The following is a 17,641-nucleotide window of genomic DNA, read 5'->3' on the forward strand; positions in this document are numbered from 1 at the left end:
ACATGAAACTTTAAACGCAACGAGCTTTCTTGAACGTAGGAATATCCTCCTTATGGATGGATTAAAAGTGACTAAATTTGCATTACCATATTTTGTTTACATACATGTATGCAGCAGTGACGGGTTGGACATCTAAGAAGGAAGAGTATGTTCCTGGAAGGCGTAAAAGAATTGGCACGGCTGCGGTCGAAGGCTCTGGTGCTGCCATCTCTGAGGTTAGGCACGAAACGTTCTTAGCGTTTCCAACGGCGTTACCTTCCATACAGGACGGAAGGTACATTACTTGAAATTAAAACCAACGATTACCATCAGTCTATAAAATAGTGTTCCCTACAAAAGTAATAAGTACCAAAGAATTCAGAAGCAGAGATAAGCAGAGATGAGTTGGGGGATTGCTCACGGGCAGGATCGCACGATCGCATCCTGTGCTACCCTCTGGTTTCGTACATTAGCTTTCACCGTTTTTTGCCCCCAAGGGCGGCGCAACGAATTTCTGATAGGAGCTCACGCACTCGCGATGGCGGTACCATCTACCAGTCGCCGTTGGCGGCTCACGTACTCGTGATGGTAATACCATGCGGCAGTTGACGGTAGTGGCTTACCTACGCTTACCGACACTTTTTATCAAGCATCAAACATCCATGTCCTTCTGGGCTTTCACGGAGACTTCTGAATTCTTTGTAAATACGTACATACATCCAACGCGTATATTTGTACTCGATAAAATCCGCTACAAATTCATATGTATACAGGTATATACACGATTGTTCGCATGATAGTACATACACCGCCCCTCCGTCTCGACAATAATGCCGAGGAATGTACAAGTTTGTAAAATGCCATTAAAAAGAAACGGTAAAACACCAGGTATTATCTATATACATGAAACATTTAATGCGTAGTCGGGCGACGTACTAAGCCTGAAGCTTTTCCTGCAGCAAGTTCTCCAGTTTGCGCACATCAGTGGCAAACTTTCTAATCCCTTCGCTCAATTTATCCGTAGCCATTTGATCTTCGTTAAGGAGCCACCTAAATTTAGCCTCGTCGACGGATATCTTTTGGAGGTCGCTTTTCTTCGCCGCCGATTCGGTCAGAACTTTGTGTACCGGCTCGTTGCTCTTCTCAAGTTCCTCCAGAAGGTTCGGGCTGATAGTCAAGTAATCGCACCCGGCGAGGGCTCGGATTTCGCCTGTAATTTTGAAATCGCTTATTAATTCTCTTTGACATCGCTAACGTCTAAATCTTTTCCTGAAGACTTTGACGCACCGACATTCCTGAACGAAGCGCCCATGACGACAGTTTTGTAGCCGAACTTCTTATAGTAATTGTAGATCTTCGTCACGGAAACGACTCCTGGATCTTCTTTCGGCTCAAACGACTTCTTGCCTGAATTTGCGAGGTGCCTGAAATGAATGGAAACGGAAGATGTAACGCCCCGTTGAGAATACAATTCGTGCGATGTAAGTCTTATCTGAGATACATAATGGGTTTCATTCTCGATTTTTATTTTCTAAACTCACCAATCGAGTATTCTTCCCACAAACGGGGATATAAGAGTAACTCCAGCCTCCGCGCAGGCGACACCCTGTGCAAACGAGAATAGAAGTGTCAAGTTGCAGTGGATGCCATGCTTCTCCTCGAGTTCTCTGAAATGGAATTTATTTCATCATTTCGTGCGCAGTTTGTGCTGCCTCTGCACATAAATCTAGACAGAATAAAACGAGCAGACTGACTTGGCAGCCTGAATGCCTTCCCAGGTAGAGGCGAGTTTAATGAGCACGCGTTCCTTGCTGATACCAGCCTCTTCGTAGAGACTGATAAGCTTCTTAGCCTTCTCGATGCTGGCCTCCTTGTCAAAGGACAGCCTGGCATCGACTTCCGTAGAAACACGTCCAGGAACTATCTTCAAGATCTCCTGTCCAAACAGAACGCAGGTGAAGTCCAGAGCTGCCTCCGACTGTTTAGCCAGAGTACTAAAAAAGAAAGCCCCTTCTATATCTCCCCGATGCCTATTATTTTATTCGTGTATTTTCCTTACGGCGATGCATCTTACCTTTCAGCCTTTTTACCATACTGGACCGCTTTGTCTATCAGGTGTGCGTACTTCTTTTGATTCGCCGCTGCGAGGATCAGAGAAGGATTCGTTGTGGCATCCGTTGGTTTGAATTGCTCCATGGCTATGGAAAACAAGATCCATACATACATACACAATGTATTATTGTCCTATGCTGTCGTTTTTCCTCGCTAATCTCTGGGACTACTATTACATCATTATTACGCAAGGTTACCCCACGCAAGTGAGCAAACAGCCTCCGAAATTCTATAGGACGTACATTCTGCTCGATAGCTCCTTTAACCCTTTAAAGATGTTTAATGAGAATACTTATGTGAAAAAATAAAATACCTTCCGCTATAAAAATATACACTAGATGGATTTACTCCGCATGTGAAGTATCCTCGTCACTGTTTAATTATAATTACACATGCAGATACACGCTTAGAAAAGAAATTAAAAAAGAAATCCCATCGTTAGAAGGTTAATGATCTTACGCAACTGTATTAATAATGGAAAGGCAAGTGGTGACTTCGACAATTTTCAAATTACCCGCGCTTGCCCTCTCCTGTGACCAAGTGAATGCCGGTGGAATTAGATAATTGACAGTCACCTTGGCGTACCTTTCAAAAAGCTACAGGTGATTCTTTGATAAAAACGGGGAAGAATCGTGAAATTATGCGAACGATGGCCTCATTTCTTTTATAATTACGAGGGCGAATATCCTCCACGTGGTCACCGGCAGCGAGTACTGCGATGTTAACCTTCACTTTTGACCCGAAGAAAACCTTCGCCGATCACGAGTAGTGATTTTCCATTTACACTCACCGTGAAAATCGCCGGTGTCGGCGACGACCGTCGTCATAGTCTTCAGCTGCACCAGCGAGTTCTCGGTCTTGCTCTTTTTGCACTGCGGCTCGGTCATTTTCTCCAAATTTCGTATTTATTTACGGCGGACTAAACACTTCGGTATCTCCTGGGAAAGTACGCGCGAGAGATCGGAGAACGGGTTAAGCCGACGGGAATGGTGACGCGTTAGGTTTGTTTGTATTATCGCCACTTATTGCTAGTTTACAAAAGCACGAATTCTGATTGGCTGCTGTGGAACCCGGCAAGCTTCAGTGGCGACATCTAGCGCGTGCAAGTGGAACTCTACCCTACGTTTTTTAGCGACATCGCATCGCGAAATCCATTATAAGATTTTCGTCCTGTTCTAGGCCAAGTCAAAACAATGTTAAAAATGCAAGTTTTGAAAGTGTCTGGACTTATCTTAGGTGCTTATGAGCTATAATATGTTAAAATTTTAGCATATTCAATAACATTTACCTTTAAAAAGGTTACTCGTTCAGATCGACTGGTTTAAGGTAGGTTTATCTCACCTTAATATTTTGAAAAACATGGTAATCGAATGTAAAAAGAATAAATAAGAATTCAAATGAAAGAGTTACCTTTAATTATACATAATCTCGGTCTGTATTAGCCTAGTAGAAATTCTATAAAAACGTAGAAAATACGTTTATACATAAACGAAAATACTCATGGCGACAAGGCCTCAGTGAGTGTTTGTTACAATAAAAATTGATCAAAGCGTGAATGCAGAGAAATAGTCACTTGAAATCTCAGAAAGAGAGACGTAAGAATGATCTCTTACAAATGAGTGTTTTTACTATTTCTTTACAGACACATTCATTACATTCGTTAGCTCACGTTCAGTTAACGTCATTCCACAGAATGACTGTAAATGGAATGAAAATAATCACAAAAGGTGGCATGAAATCCAGCCAAATTTGTGTGTTAACTGAATCTGCATTATATAAAACGATACAAATCGTATGCCCTCCCGAGGGCAAGGAACATCAGATATAACTGAATACTTCATTATTTGGGTACTTCACAATTGTCGCCACTTTGCAATGTATCAACTTACATACGCAGTGGAGGTAGGAAATATGTGCTTAAGTTTGAAGTCACAGGATGTGGACTTCGTTTAAGAATATTAATTTCCACCCATGGCCAGGAATTATACGCGCAAAGTACATTACACGTGCAGATTAATTGCCTTAAGTGATACATTGCAGGGCAGCGGAATTGACAGCGCCACAGTGAAAGAAAAATGAAACATTTAGACGTGAAGTGACGAAGATAATTAGCCGTTCTACTGACAGTGGCGGCGATAAGTTCTTTCTTTTTAAAATCATATAATTCAGCGCTGCGGACCCTGACCGAAGGATAAAAAACAATTGATTTCGTCACACGTTGAAAAAGCCGAGATACCGGACTTTCAAACCTGGTTTTAGTACAAAAACTACACGCTATGGTATCTTATTACATTATACATGTTTGTGTATAACTCGCACTACATATGAAATTAACCAAACATCAGTCATGGTTAGCTTGGAATTACGGTTAATTGAGATGCGTTGACATAAGTATAAACGCAACTGCAGCACGCATGAGATTCCCAACGATGGGCAAGCAGAAATTTAATCGTAGCTCTTCGCTTGAATCTATTTGCCGAATGCTATTGTATCAATGACTTGACCATAGGTAAACATTTAAATAAAATATACACACGAATACTTATTTTCCACAAAGAAAACTATCCGACTAATTTGGAATAACTTAGAAACTGTTTATCTAATTTTTTTTTATCAATCAGCGAATAAATTATATATCAAGTCGAGCCCATCGCTGTGCATCTGTTAAAATGCAAAAAGCATTGTATGAATATTTATCCTCATGATGAAAATTATACGTAGATTAGTTTACACCCCACGATGAATGTGCATCAATGCACAAGATGTACTCTAAGGTGAAACGCTACCAAATCGATTGTAAAATAAAGATTGCTTAATTGATCTGCGCAATTGTTACAAGAGAAGTTTTCTACACCACTCTAGGTATACACTTAAGAATACGTACAATTTGTAGAAATTGATTGATAGCCGAATTGCCTCCTGTCATCTCTGCCGATTCCAATCCACTCCAAGGGTCAGAAAATACATACATTTGTCAAACTCAAGCAACAGACATGTCACACTCAGTTGTCTCTGCTGATTCTGGTCTATTTCGACAATCAGGATGAGTTAGAAGCACCTCCCCATGTTCGGACTAGAGTCAACGTCTTGTTCAGTTTAGCACACCATTCCAATCGATCCTCCTTCGTGTCTGCTGATAGTAAGTGCCTAAAAATTAATCAACGTTAATTCAATCGATGTTACAAAAAGCCTGTTATTTAGTAGTATTTAATCAGGCTGTACCTCTCTGTAGTCTCCGAACCATTTCTGATAGTAATCAGGGTGTCTGTGTCGTTAGGATGTGCAGGACGCACAGTTTCTAGCAGGAAAGTGTGAGGCCGTGCACAAATGTCTCGAGATACCAAGTTGACATCTATTGTAGTGACGTCTGAGAGAGAAGGGATATTACTTACAAAGCATGAATAAATAGAGTCTCACCGAATAGAAAAAAAAATTACACAAATGTAAGTACACTTACCTCGCAAGTCCAAGACTCCGATAGGTTCCTTCTTGCGTTCATCATCCGGATACTTCCAATAAGACAGAGATCCATTCTTGAGCAAGCACCACCTACGGTGCCAGGCTCCGAAGCCAGAAATGTCCTCAAACATTGTGAGGAAACCACGATGTTCGACAGACACTGACAGTTCGCAGGATACATGCATTTGCAACTTCCCGACCAAAGGAGACAACCGAGGAACCTATAAAAATGAAAATACAATATATCAAGGTCGTTTAAACTGAATACGCTGAGCGAGCAGAACCTGACATTGGAGATGTTTAAAGGATTACTTAAATACGGGGATATTAATTCTTACGGGTTTAGCAAGCCCAAACTTGGCGTTTTACGCATACACATGGCTTCGCGCATACGTATATAACGTATGTAAGTGTATATTAATCTACGAGATTTAGAATAATGTCTGATAGTAACCTTATTCAAGGTGAATTGCTGACGATTCACCTCCCGAAGGCTGAACACAACGTAACCAGCAGGTGAGAATGCAGGAGTCCGAACAGCGGATGGTCCCCCAGGACTGTACACAGCAGGCATCACTAAATTGCTCTCCTGTTTCAATAACTTCTTCGGAGTCTTACCAGAGGACTGTAACAAGACACATGAAGTTCCACATTCCTGGTAAATATCTATTAATTTGCATTTAATGTCTCCGATGGTAGTCGTACTCACTTTCTTGGAAGAACTGCCAGCACCACTGCCACTACCGCTGTTGTGAATGTGGTATTTAATTTCGTGTGGTAGAATCTCTGCTCGGGTTTCGAGGGAGTATATCTCGATGGTTACTTTGAAGTCGCTGTAGAGGTCCTGAAGTTTCAGTGTCGAAGGAAACCGAACGGAATAGTCTCCTGTCTCAGCTAGAACTGCTGGAGTGGTAACGACATTCTCCAAATGACGTACCAGGCAGACGAAATGCAAACACGTGTCTAAAAGACGAAACAAGGTACACTTTGAGACACCGTAAAAAGAAAAATAAATTTCTACCTTTATCATTAATGTTTAAAGTGTCGCGCAATACTTTCACTTATTATATACTAGGCTAACTTTATAGTTAACTTACCCGGTTCAATTTTTCGAAAATACTCTGGTTTCAGTGGCAGACTGATGGCTGATATTGTCAAGGATCCACTTTCTTGTATCTCCGGTGTTCCTGGAGTCACTGGATGTAAGGTACCCTCGACTTTCAATCTCTGAATCTCATTTAGAGCTGCTTGCCGTCTCTGATCTGAGCAACAAAAATTAAACGCATGGTATTATTTCTGTCAAATATGACCCTAGTCGCATTTTTACTCTCCTGAATTTTATCGAATTATAGTTATTTATAAACGATATAAGAATTAATAATAGGAAGGAAAATAATTACTGGCAACGAGCAGTAGTCTTTCTCCTTCAACTTGCTCCCTCGAACCTGAGAACTCAATCGTGGAGCTGCACAGATTCAGAGCTTGGCTAGCCTGGCCGATGATCGTTTGTTGTTTGCAAACCTCGTCCAATAACCTTTTAATTTTATCCTGGACCAGAATTGCTTCATCTGCACCGTTTGTGCGAGAACGCTCTCGTCCTGAGCTGTCTACCTCACTCTCCGTAGTTCGAGATACAAAACGTATCGGAGTCTTCGGAGTCTATCAAATGAAGAACAGACTTTTATAAGTAAGTCAATGTTTATAAAATGATAAGGCTTCGGCTTAAATGAAGCATGGCTACGAGTTCTTTCTCACCTGAGACTGTTGTCGCCTGTAGAAGCTAATACTATGCTTTAGAGGTACGTAACTGTCTCCTTCCACTACACATGGCTCACCGATGTTAGGGGTTGAAGGGGACACCGTTTTAATCGGCGAGCGATATGGCGATCTGCAATATCAAAGAAATTATGTAAGAACAAGCGCATTCAACATCTTGTATATAATTTTTTATTAAAAGAGAAAAAGGAATTAAGTTTTTGTGCTTCAAAGGGAAAAGAGTATCTATTATCCATAAATGAAAATTAACCTCTGGTTGTTTTTGGAGTTAGCATGGGGCGTTGATGGACTTCGGCCTCCCTTATTCAGCTTTGCTGGAGTGGGTCCCTCTTTCTCTCTTCCATTATTACCAAATGAAACAGTATACTCATCGAGATACTCCATTTCATCCAATGCCGAAGTGTCAGAGGGAACACTGTCTGGATCAGGCTCAATTGATCTCTGAAATGTACCTTTAGTTACTAAAAATCTCTAACTTTTATAAAAAGATATATATAATAATTTCTTTTCCCTAAATTCTATATACCTTTTTCTTAAGGGCTGACTGATGGCCTACGGCATGCAAGATACTTCTACCAAGACTGGTGTTTGTTATGCTGTCACTGTCTTGAGTACTTGAAGCGTCATCTTCTCTCTAAGAAATGAAGTAAAAGAAAAACGGAATACGATCAGTAAGGTGAATCACTTTTCTACTTAACTTTCCTTTGTTATTTTAGTTATTAGCAACATACCTGCACAGAGTATTCGGAATCTGAAGTGATGTCTGTGTCTGTCTTATCGTCAAGGGTAATTGCATCTGACTCTGTCGTACCAATAGTGAATTCGGTTTCTGTTTCGGTTTCCGTTGACTGTAGTATGGAGAGGTCTGGATAGAGACGGTGGTCTGTAGACGCAGACGTTTTCGCATTTGTATTAACAAGCTGTCGACTTGGTTGTGACTTTGGCGAACTGTCTCCTGCAAATTCGAAAATTAAATGAATTCTTCCTGAATATGAACATTAAATTAATTATAACATTATAAAAATCCGTAATTATTTATGGTCATTACCTTTTCTCTTATTAACTTGGAACGCTCTAATGGGCGAAGAATTTTTTGGAGTTACCGTCAAGGTCTGTGGAGGTGGTGGTGGTGGTGGAGGCACAAGATCCTTAAATATAAAAAGATTAATACAAACTCCATGGAAAGATTATTTTTCTGCAGCTGGTACAATTGTAATCGTAAAGGGAGGAGCGAATAAACAATTACCGGAGCTGGAGTTGGCTTGACTGGACACACTGGTGAGTTTTTAGATGACGAAGACTTTCCTTCACTGCTTTCGCTGGTCCTGATGCAAGAACCAGCTGCAACTTGCGCCACTTCTTTGTTTTTGTTGAATCTAGACCTCAGCATCTCCATCTCTCGTTGCCTCTCACTCTGCACATCTTTCAGAATATTATTCTCCATTTCTTGAACACGATTACCCTGTTCAAAAACTGCACACCGAGAGGTTACTGAATTCGAATTCATCTCAAATTTTGACCGATTCGATGAGATAGGATTTTCTGAAATAATTAAAAATCAGATAAATGAATCAAATTCGTTCTGTTCCAATGTTGAATAAAAACTTATTTCGTAATTAGAAATGACTTCAGTACTTAAAAGAGAAGGAATGTTCACCTTTCTGTCAAGACATTCAGTCACATGTGAAAAATCATGCATACCTCTTTCTTGTCTCGTAATTGTAGGTACTCTTTTATTTTCTTGCAATTTCTCCACAGGTACTGAGGAAGTAAGCGGAGCCTTTGGAAGCAAGGGGACCTTCTCCTTATTTCTTTCAAAGAGAGCCATCCTCTCACAAAGAGTCATCTCTGCAGGATCCTTTGTCTTGGTCTCAACACTTTTTGACTCAAATAAGGAAGCTTTACTTAATACAGAGCCAGGAGAGCCAATGGTGCTCTTTGGGGAGCCATATTTTGCTACAGGCCTCACACTACTACTCACAGTAGGGCCATTCTTACTGCCTGTTCTATCCGGGGTTCTTGGACTGCTGTAAGACGAAGAAGTTATGGATTTTGGAGAATTCACATCATTTTTTTCATTGGCACAAGGCGAGTTTGTTTTTGATCTTCCAGCATTAGTAATCCATTTACTAGGGGATGTTGATTTTCCCATGTTTGAGTCCTAGAAATTGAACAACTTATTACATATAATACAATTTCACTTAAATGGATGTTGAGAAGATAAAAATTACCAATTTGGTCGGACCAGACTGTTTCAAAGGACTTCCATATTTCCTCCTTTCAGCATTATCGGTTTTGCTTTCTTTTCCAGATTCAGTTGGGGTAGATTGAGTATTTGCTGAATGCTGATTTGATTCTGCTTGGTTATCCATATCTTTGCTATCCGTATATTTGCTCTAAAGTAGGAAAATGTGTCATGTATCAAACAACAAGAAATTGTATTTCAATGATATTAAATTAAAGAATTCATAAGTGTCTTACCCCTGTTACATGATGCAGATCGTCTTCCCAATTGTTAATTGTTGATGCCAGAACAGCCAGTCTCCCTAATCGAGCACCTGGTTTGGTTGACTTATTGCTAGAAGACTCATCTTCTGCAGAAAATTTTTCCTCTGTTCTATGAATGGGTGAGCTTAATTCTCGACTGCCATCTTCTGCAAAAAGTTCTCCTGTTTAATAAAGGTCTAAAGTAATTTCAAGATGCAACTTACCAGAATATAATTTTCCCAATCGTTGTAATTTCGACCGAATATTTGACACCGGGCCATCTCCATTCTCTTTATTAGTACCTCTTCCTTCATTGACAGATTCTTTTGAAATAGATAGTTTCTGTGGAGATTTTGAAGGAGACTTCCCTGGAGAGCTCTTTGCTAGAACAGTCGCCTTGGTCGGTGACTGAGTTTTTGTCTGTCCTTTAATGTTTATAAAATAATGATTAACATTAATTAAAAGATATAAATTTTATTTACTCATGATATTCTTTGAATTATATCACATAAAATAAAAATTAATAGGATAACATTGGCTTGAATTTCCTAATTTACACCGTTACTAACCTTGTGCTTGGACTGTGGCAATGTTTGCATCTTTTAGTGGGGTTCGATATTTTCTGACGTCGTGACCAGCATTCGACAATTGTGTATCCAGTTTTTCTCTCCTCGCTCTGGCGCGTTCTAACATCCGCTAATAATTGAAATAGATTATGCCTTAGCAACTACAAATATCTTAGGATAAAAAATTAAGAGTCACAGAGAACTAAGAAATGGAAATGCAAGTTTGAATTGAGATAAAATATAAAAGACGCCACTCTTACTTCAGTGAATGGATCCATTTGTGGGCTGGGTCAGTGCTAGGGGGTTAAGATCTTCCGAGATATTCGAAAAAAGCCGCCACTGTCAACTTCAAAAGTACCTCAAAAGCATCCAGCTGCAAAGCCAACAAACTTTCAACTAGTTTAAGATATTTTAGTAATGTACTTAGCTTGAAGAATGTGCAAATAATCACCAGTTAAAACCCCGTACCGATGGTGCGGTACATTGGACGCACTCGCAGCAGGATTTAAGGATTTTGATGAAATTAACCGTTGTAAATTCAAACTTCGACGGAGAACGTCAAAATGACTCAGAAAAGATAGCGTCGAATAAAAGCGTGCAGGAGGAGGGGAGTAGTCAAGGAACGAAACGATAAACAGAGGGCAGAGTCACTACGATACAAGCTGATGTTGCTGAGACGCCATCTTTGATTCTGCGAAGTTCTGATTGGTCGATACCGGGCGAACTTTGACCAATCAGATTCATCGTCTAAAAGTATTCAAAAATCCACTTTCTATCGTTTATACATACAGTTTAATTAATTCAACAACTGAAAATAAGATAATACCTTATAAAATGAAGGCTTTTAGCATAAAATATAGTTTCCTTATTAAATCTTGGCAAATAATCTTCGTATTCATATCAATTGCTGTATAACATTACACATATATACACATCAGTTCATTAAATTTGCATATTTTATAGTTGGTATACAATTTAATAATTTACACATTTACTTAACTTCTTTACATACCTCTGTGAATTACGTCAAAGTGGAATGTAATAGACTTCGTTTATAAACTTGTATTTAAAGCTTGTACCTTTGGATACAAATCTATCCGACGATGGTTTTCACAAGGCATGTTTTTACGTATCTTCTCTAACAATTTCAAATCTACTTCTGCCACAGCGATACCAATTGTGTCCGAGCACTGGGCTATCATTGATCCCCATGGATCAATTATCTGAAAACATTGTTACATAGTCAATTAATTTCTGGAATGACAAAACTTGTTTTGCTATGCAAATGATCTCACCATAGCATGGCCCCAACTGGTGCGCTTCTTGTTGTGTTTGCCAATTTGAGCAGCAGCTATGACATAACACTGCGACTCAATGGCACGTGAGCGAAGTAACACTTCCCAATGGGCTGCTCCAGTTTCGTAAGTAAATGCAGATGGATAAGTCAGAATTTCTGCACCCATGTTTCGCAGAGCCAGGGCGAGCTCAGGAAAACGCATATCATAGCACTATTTTGAAGTTAAGGCCCATTTATTGAAGAATAATTAACTATATAAGAAAAGGAATTTTCTGAAAGGATACTATGCTGAGTCCTAGTTGACCAATTGGTGTGGCAATAGGTGATACTATTTCGCTGCCTTTCACAACATAATCTGACTCCATTAACCGAACACCAATTTCTTTGTTTTCCATATCAAAGAGGTGCACCTTGCGATACCTTGCAGCCACTTGTCCTTCACTGTTAATTAAGATGTGTGTATTGCAAATCTTCTCCGACTCATCTGGCAGCTGCAATTAGGTATCTTCAACAACAATTGAACATTCATCCTTTTTTTAAGCAACGTCATTTCATTGAAAGCGGGCAGATAATGAAATTATGTATTACTTTTTCATGAATTCCTCCAAAAGATAGCCAAATCTGGTGATCTTTGGCAAGCTTTTTGTAGCTTTGGATTGTAGGACCATCCAAGGGCTCTGCCATAGCAACGATGTCCTTTTTATTGTCTGCCAAATAATCACAAGCCTCTGGGAAGAATGCAATCTAAAAATTTATACCCTTGAACGATACGAAGAAACCAACAGACTTATATTATCGCTTACCGTAGCTAATCGTTGCTTGGCTTCCGCAACTAATTCACTAACTATTCCTAAATTCTTAGTTTTATCAACAGTGGTTGTCATTTGACATACCGCTGCTATTGCCTTTTGCCTCACAGACATTGAAATTAATCTTGTCGTTCTAGGAACAAAGATAAAAAGAGTAATGAATAAAATGATAAATATCGGTACATTAAAAGGGGAATAGTAGAGACACGAATATTTACCGACACAAATTCTGATTATGGTATGATATTATAGCATATGAAATTCTGATAAACGATACTAACATACGTCACCTGTAGTAATTACCGACGTAGTAGCTGATAGTAGCGTAATAGAGTGGCAGAGACGAGTTGGGCAACAACTGGTGGCAGAAACATAAATGACACGGTTGGTAAACACGTGATCACGTGGTGAAATATGGCGTCCTTTCAGCATTCATAAATCGTGATTACAATAAAGCCGCGAAATACCTTTTCGTTCAGTAAACTACTATGGTTTCAACACAATGCAACAAGTTTAATTTTTTACGTTTCATTACCTCACGTACATTCCATTTTATTGTCTTTTGACATTCAAATTGCAAACGTTTCAGAGATTTAAATATCATTGCCAAAGCAGCTACCAAATCGCTACATTTATAATTTTTCGCGCCAATAAAAGAAACTGCAAATATCCATTTCAGTTCTGTAATGTTTTACGGGGTATTACGATAGTATACAACAATTGAAGTAAAAGAAACAGATTGTCGAACGTATGGATACATGATAGTTTTTTTGGTAAATATGTCGAGCGGTTTTACGCGGAGGGAGAGACTTCCAAGAATTCTTTCCCAAGGCCAGTAGGAATTTTCGGTTCTTTCCCTGGTCGGTTTAGAATTTTCATCCAGATTCCATTTTTGTTGGTCAGGATACCAGAAGTGGTATCGTATGTAAGAAAAGGCTTAGTTCTCGGAGTCTCCGTTACCATAAACCGCATTAGTAAATATATAATACAAGTCTTGATTTGGAGAGACGCGAATCTGGCTCCTGAAAATAAAAGACAAATACTTTAACATTCGCAATACCATAGTTAGTTTCCATTTACCTCGTAATTACGTCTCGAAATTTAACCAGTGTTAATCGGAAATCAATGTCAGATACAATTTGTACCCAAACATGATAAGAAAACAAAAAAAAAAAAAGAAGAAAATCAAGACCCATGCAATTGCGCATGTTTACATAATCGAAAAACACGATACAACCGTATGTCGAAATTTCGTGTACATGCCCTCTGGAATTCCTACATTTGTATTCTAAATTCCAGAACATAATTGTACAGGAAACTTCGAAACATCGAATTTTAACAAAATTTCGACTATACGTATAGTATACTTTTAAAAGGTATTTTTAACGGTGGCATTCCGCCTCTCTTGCAGGAGATACGAAACGCGTTGAGAATTTCACGCACGCGAGACACGCGTGTCGCGCAAGTCTGTTTCCACGTATGACTTTTGACTAAACTATTTCGTTATTCGATACAGCCAAATGCTAGACATTTTTAAAAGAGCTCTACATTAGTGCAGACGTATTCCAAAATAAACTGCCAATACGAGATTATTAATACGGGCGTGATTGATATTTCCTTGACCAACCAATGCATTTTCTTGGTCCGTCACCGAAGGGGAAATAAGCCTTTAGGGCGTTCTTATCCAAAAATCTGTCGGGATCGAACTTCTCCGGCTCTGGGAAATATTCCGGGTCTCGGTGCAACGCCATAATGGGCACTATAACGTAAATGCCTTCTTCTATTGTTAGGTCGGTTCCGGGAAATACGTGGGTCTTGTTACACCGTCGTTGGCTCATATCTATCACAGAATACTTCCTCATTGTCTCTGAAAGTGATCGTAATCAATATTAATTTGAAATTCACTACCCATGTGCATAAGTCTACTTTGTATAAGGAAACTTTGTCTTGACAACGATAATTTTCCAGTGAAACACGATTATTACGTGTAACGTTAATTATGTATCGATGTAATGTAATTGAGGTCGGAAAGTTTCGTGCATTACCCGTAGACGGAAACGGGTAAAAAGTTCCGCGGGTGTTACACAGATGGCGCTCGCAGCGCGGGGAATTCAAATCCACGCCAAGTGACGCGGGCGGGAAATTAAAAGGAACATTCTTATTCCTCACCGCGAACGACTCGATCCAGATATTCCATCCCGTGAATTACATCGTAGGAAAACGATCCGTGTTTTTCTACAGTACTGTCGATCTCTTCTAGGAGTTTCTCCTGGATTTTGGGATTCCTTGCCAGTTCGTACAAGGCGAAGTTCACGATTCTGGAGGAGGCCTCGAAGCCCGCGAGAAGCAATACGTAAGCCTGGGCAGCGACGACCAGTAGTGTAATCGCTAGAATGATCAATAATTAACGTATATAAACGATATACAAATTGCCGAAAATAGATGTCAATGGCCTACCATTTTCAGAGCCCTCGACCTTACTTCCATCGGTCTCCACTTCTTCGTCGATTATGCCGATAAGTTGTTGCATTAAATCTGGCCGGACCTGAAGTATCAACATAGATGTTTAACAAGGACAATCGTCCGCAATTGTATAGATAACAAATAACTCAAATGCAATTTATTTATCTTATAAGCGGCTGTGCTTTTGGCTTGGTAAAGTTGATGTCAAAGGCACTGCTCATCAATATCTCGGTATCTCATTCAAATGTTTCTTTACAGTTAATTACTATTCTCATTTATCTTTGTGTTTTAGTATAGGCACAATTTTCCCGAAAGAATAATTAATAATAATTAGTAGTATATGATAATTCTCTTTAACTTACTTATTTCTATCTATTTTAGTGCGAATAGCGAGCACCTTCCGATTTTCAACCATTCTTACTTACTTAACTTACTTTATATACAATTTATTTCTTTTTCTTACCACGTTGTGCTCCTTTCTGTATTGTATGGCATTTTTTATTATGGCTATCATATATGCCTCTACACCAATAGGATTCATACGAAAATTGAACAGCCTGAAGAACCACAAGAAGTGCTGCCTGATGAATCTCAATACAGTGAGGTAGGTCGAGGGTCTGGTAAATTTATTGCACAGTTTTCGGATTTCCGGCACCTCATTCTGTAAAGCGTTCATCTCGAGTCCGAATAAACAGGTGCCGGCAATTTCTGTCATAAATTTGGCGACGAGGCTACTGATCTCCACATCCTCTTCTTTGTCTACTACATGATTTTCAACGTAAGTCTGGAAAAGCACATTTGATTGAAGAAAACCGGAAAAAGTCGCTATAACAAATGAGGGGATGAAATTAAATAAATATCGCACGAAATTAAATAAATATCACACCTCAAAGAATACAGCCCTCTAAGGAAACATTTCCTCCAACTTTTCATTCTATATTGAATTGTATTCCCTTCGATTAAAACGCATTTCACAACTTACTAGCCCCCTTAAGTAGCGATCAGAGGTTTTGATATTAATATTTTGTTTACCTGAAATCTTTTACCCGCGTCCATAATTAACGTGTTCATGTTTCGGAGCTTGGCTGAGGTGAAAGCTGGAGAAATCTTTGTTCGAAGTAATTTCCATTTTGGTCCTGACAAGTTAACTAAATTCGCAGTGAAGGGATCACTGTCGTCGTTGGTAAAGATTCCACGACCTGAAGATATCAAGATAGTAGATTATATGAATACGGACATAAAAAAGTGCAAGACAAGTTACTTTGGAAATTTGGGAAGTCCTTAATCAGCAAGGTCCTCAGGAGGGCAGGGTCCCGCAGGATAAGGGCGGGTTTCATGAATTGGAAGAATCCAACGTAACGATGTCCACTGAACTTTTGATAAATTTCTTGGATGTCTTCGCCTATGGTTTTCTTCAACAGAATGGAGTTTCTCTGGTTACCGAAGAAAAGCTCCGGCTTTGGAAAAGGCACCCCTCGATCTTTCCAATAATTGTGGTTCATGGTCAGATATCGATAGATCAGGGTTAAAGTCACCATCAGCAGCGCCAACAAAGTGAGCATGATGTCAGCTTCTTGGGATTTTAATCTGAGGAGATAGTCGATATGAAATTTCCGGGAAACTGCATTTTTATCAGACATGTTAGGAAAGGATGAAGAGAAAATTATGAAACGCATCAGAAGAAGAGGATTAAGGAGATATGAAAGTGGCATCCGAAAGCTCGATCGTTCATAAAACTTTTCTACGAACTGGGTGTCTCAAATCGTTTCATACTTTAAAACATGAATATGGAGACCCTAAGTTAGGTCCTGAAACTCGCGAAATTTCATTTTTTATAAACTGTTTTTAAAATACCTATAAACAAATTTGAAAATAATTGAAATTTCATGAGTTTCAGGACCTTCCTTATAGTCTCCCTATTCACGTAGTAAAGTTTCTAGAACTATTCGGTAAACCGAGTAGGGAGAAAAGTTTGATAAAGAAAACCTCTCCGACGCCACTTTCACATTACCTTAAGGAGGATGAAAATTAAGATGAAATTACTCACCGGAAGAGAAATCGATCAAGAAGAAAGGGTTGAGACTCTTTATGGGCTGTTTAATATGAACTTCCTACACGACAAATAGAAAGGGAATTATTGGAAGAATAAAAGAGATATAAATTAAGAAGACGATTAAGATAAAATACACACCGGATGTGAGTAAAGAAAATTAAGGGACTGCTGGATTCTTCCGGAAATGTTCAAGGACTGAAGAGTCCTGCACCTCAAAGTGTCCTTTCAGAACTGAGGAAATCTGAATTCTGGTCTTTAAGTATAGATCTCGGTTGCATTCAGTGCGCAAAGTTTGTTACAACGGGAGGAACCAGTTTTTCATGTTCTTCCGAATACGATTAACAAAAAGACGAAAAGTTGTGCATTGAACGAGTGAAAGTTTTACAGAGAGTCTGCTGAAGGCATTACCGGGTGCTTCGAAGATATGGCAAGGATATTTTTAAAGATAGTCGACAATCGGCGAGACTTTTTCATCAAGTACGGATGAAAGAAGACTGTATCAAGATTTGAGTTAAATACTTAATCAAGGATTACTTAACGCGTGATTAGAGTTAATCAAGGCATTACCGGGTGCTTCGAAGTTTTGGCAAGGATATTTTTAAAGATAGTCGACAATCGGCGAGACTTTTTCATCAAGTAC

The 17,641-nt window shown here is 39.3% G+C and overlaps 4 protein-coding genes across 8 annotated transcripts; all 4 read right to left on the bottom strand.

Moving 5' to 3' along the window:
* Nucleotides 1-685: 685 nt before the first annotated feature.
* LOC105699465 (transaldolase) lies at nt 686-3,114 on the bottom strand. The gene is made up of 6 exons (XM_012424474.2): nt 2,882-3,114; nt 2,054-2,177; nt 1,734-1,973; nt 1,521-1,646; nt 1,267-1,403; nt 686-1,189 (listed from the first exon to the last, which is right to left on the bottom strand). The coding sequence occupies exons 1-6, from the start codon at nt 2,976-2,978 to the stop codon at nt 915-917; spliced, it is 999 nt and encodes a 332-aa protein (XP_012279897.1). The 5' UTR covers nt 2,979-3,114; the 3' UTR covers nt 686-914.
* A 369-nt stretch (nt 3,115-3,483) lies between these two features.
* On the bottom strand, nt 3,484-11,041 carry LOC105699463 (anillin). 3 transcript variants are annotated; one of them, XM_023434210.1, is made up of 20 exons: nt 10,831-11,041; nt 10,640-10,752; nt 10,383-10,509; nt 10,038-10,238; nt 9,808-9,980; nt 9,308-9,487; nt 9,028-9,211; nt 8,573-8,868; nt 8,375-8,474; nt 8,058-8,281; nt 7,853-7,960; nt 7,577-7,767; nt 7,306-7,438; nt 6,951-7,209; nt 6,648-6,812; nt 6,260-6,513; nt 6,005-6,175; nt 5,549-5,771; nt 5,314-5,458; nt 3,484-5,238 (listed from the first exon to the last, which is right to left on the bottom strand). In XM_023434210.1, the coding sequence occupies exons 2-20, from the start codon at nt 10,655-10,657 to the stop codon at nt 5,130-5,132; spliced, it is 3,261 nt and encodes a 1,086-aa protein (XP_023289978.1). In that variant the 5' UTR covers nt 10,658-10,752; nt 10,831-11,041; the 3' UTR covers nt 3,484-5,129. The 3 variants fall into 3 exon arrangements, with proteins under 3 accessions (XP_023289978.1, XP_023289976.1, XP_023289977.1); XM_023434208.1 differs by having other exon boundaries at nt 9,028-9,487; XM_023434209.1 differs by having other exon boundaries at nt 9,028-9,487; nt 10,640-10,768.
* A 211-nt stretch (nt 11,042-11,252) lies between these two features.
* LOC105699305 (nitrilase and fragile histidine triad fusion protein NitFhit) lies at nt 11,253-12,857 on the bottom strand. 2 transcript variants are annotated; one of them, XM_023434211.1, is made up of 6 exons: nt 12,704-12,825; nt 12,480-12,618; nt 12,265-12,420; nt 11,961-12,167; nt 11,675-11,887; nt 11,253-11,602 (listed from the first exon to the last, which is right to left on the bottom strand). In XM_023434211.1, the coding sequence occupies exons 1-6, from the start codon at nt 12,766-12,768 to the stop codon at nt 11,432-11,434; spliced, it is 951 nt and encodes a 316-aa protein (XP_023289979.1). In that variant the 5' UTR covers nt 12,769-12,825; the 3' UTR covers nt 11,253-11,431. The 2 variants fall into 2 exon arrangements, with proteins under 2 accessions (XP_023289979.1, XP_012279600.2); XM_012424177.2 differs by having other exon boundaries at nt 11,314-11,602; nt 12,767-12,857.
* A 196-nt stretch (nt 12,858-13,053) lies between these two features.
* Nucleotides 13,054-17,270, bottom strand: LOC105699464 (probable cytochrome P450 6a14). 2 transcript variants are annotated; one of them, XM_012424473.2, is made up of 9 exons: nt 17,140-17,270; nt 16,996-17,059; nt 16,210-16,535; nt 15,981-16,147; nt 15,412-15,732; nt 14,967-15,030; nt 14,655-14,873; nt 14,113-14,352; nt 13,054-13,507 (listed from the first exon to the last, which is right to left on the bottom strand). In XM_012424473.2, exons 3-9 carry the CDS (start codon nt 16,508-16,510, stop codon nt 13,278-13,280), a joined length of 1,542 nt encoding a protein of 513 aa, XP_012279896.1. In that variant the 5' UTR covers nt 16,511-16,535; nt 16,996-17,059; nt 17,140-17,270; the 3' UTR covers nt 13,054-13,277. The 2 variants fall into 2 exon arrangements, with proteins under 2 accessions (XP_012279896.1, XP_012279894.1); XM_012424471.2 differs by having other exon boundaries at nt 14,943-15,030.
* Between the last annotated feature and the right edge of the window lie 371 nt (nt 17,271-17,641).

The sequence above is a fragment of the Orussus abietinus genome, unplaced genomic scaffold (assembly GCF_000612105.2).
Source record: "Orussus abietinus isolate OABI.00-Male unplaced genomic scaffold, Oabi_2.0 scaffold8, whole genome shotgun sequence".
Classification (NCBI taxonomy): Eukaryota; Metazoa; Arthropoda; class Insecta; order Hymenoptera; family Orussidae; genus Orussus; species Orussus abietinus.

Excerpts from the sequence above, each read along its gene's own strand:
- LOC105699465 (XM_012424474.2), bottom strand. The coding sequence starts at position 2,978 with ATGACCGAGCCGCAGTGCAAAAAGAGCAAGACCGAGAACTCGCTGGTG. Across the intron at positions 2,178-2,881 it reads CGACACCGGCGATTTTCACG|CCATGGAGCAATTCAAACCA; the intron begins GTGAGTGTAAAT and ends TGTTTTCCATAG. Across the intron at positions 1,647-1,733 it reads GAAGGCATTCAGGCTGCCAA|AGAACTCGAGGAGAAGCATG; the intron begins GTCAGTCTGCTC and ends ATTCCATTTCAG.
- LOC105699463 (XM_023434208.1), bottom strand. Across the intron at positions 9,981-10,037 it reads ATTGGGAAAATTATATTCTG|AAGATGGCAGTCGAGAATTA; the intron begins GTAAGTTGCATC and ends AACTTTTTGCAG. Across the intron at positions 5,459-5,548 it reads CGGAGTCTTGGACTTGCGAG|ACGTCACTACAATAGATGTC; the intron begins GTAAGTGTACTT and ends CTTCTCTCTCAG.
- LOC105699305 (XM_023434211.1), bottom strand. The coding sequence starts at position 12,768 with ATGTTAGTATCGTTTATCAGAATTTCATATGCTATAATATCATACCAT. Across the intron at positions 12,421-12,479 it reads CCAAGCAACGATTAGCTACG|ATTGCATTCTTCCCAGAGGC; the intron begins GTAAGCGATAAT and ends ATAAATTTTTAG. Across the intron at positions 11,888-11,960 it reads GTCAACTAGGACTCAGCATA|TGCTATGATATGCGTTTTCC; the intron begins GTATCCTTTCAG and ends ACTTCAAAATAG.
- LOC105699464 (XM_012424471.2), bottom strand. The coding sequence starts at position 16,510 with ATGCTCACTTTGTTGGCGCTGCTGATGGTGACTTTAACCCTGATCTAT. Across the intron at positions 15,031-15,411 it reads ACAGAAAGGAGCACAACGTG|GTCCGGCCAGATTTAATGCA; the intron begins GTAAGAAAAAGA and ends TTGATACTTCAG. Across the intron at positions 13,508-14,112 it reads CGGACCAAGAAAATGCATTG|GAGCCAGATTCGCGTCTCTC; the intron begins GTTGGTCAAGGA and ends TTTTATTTTCAG.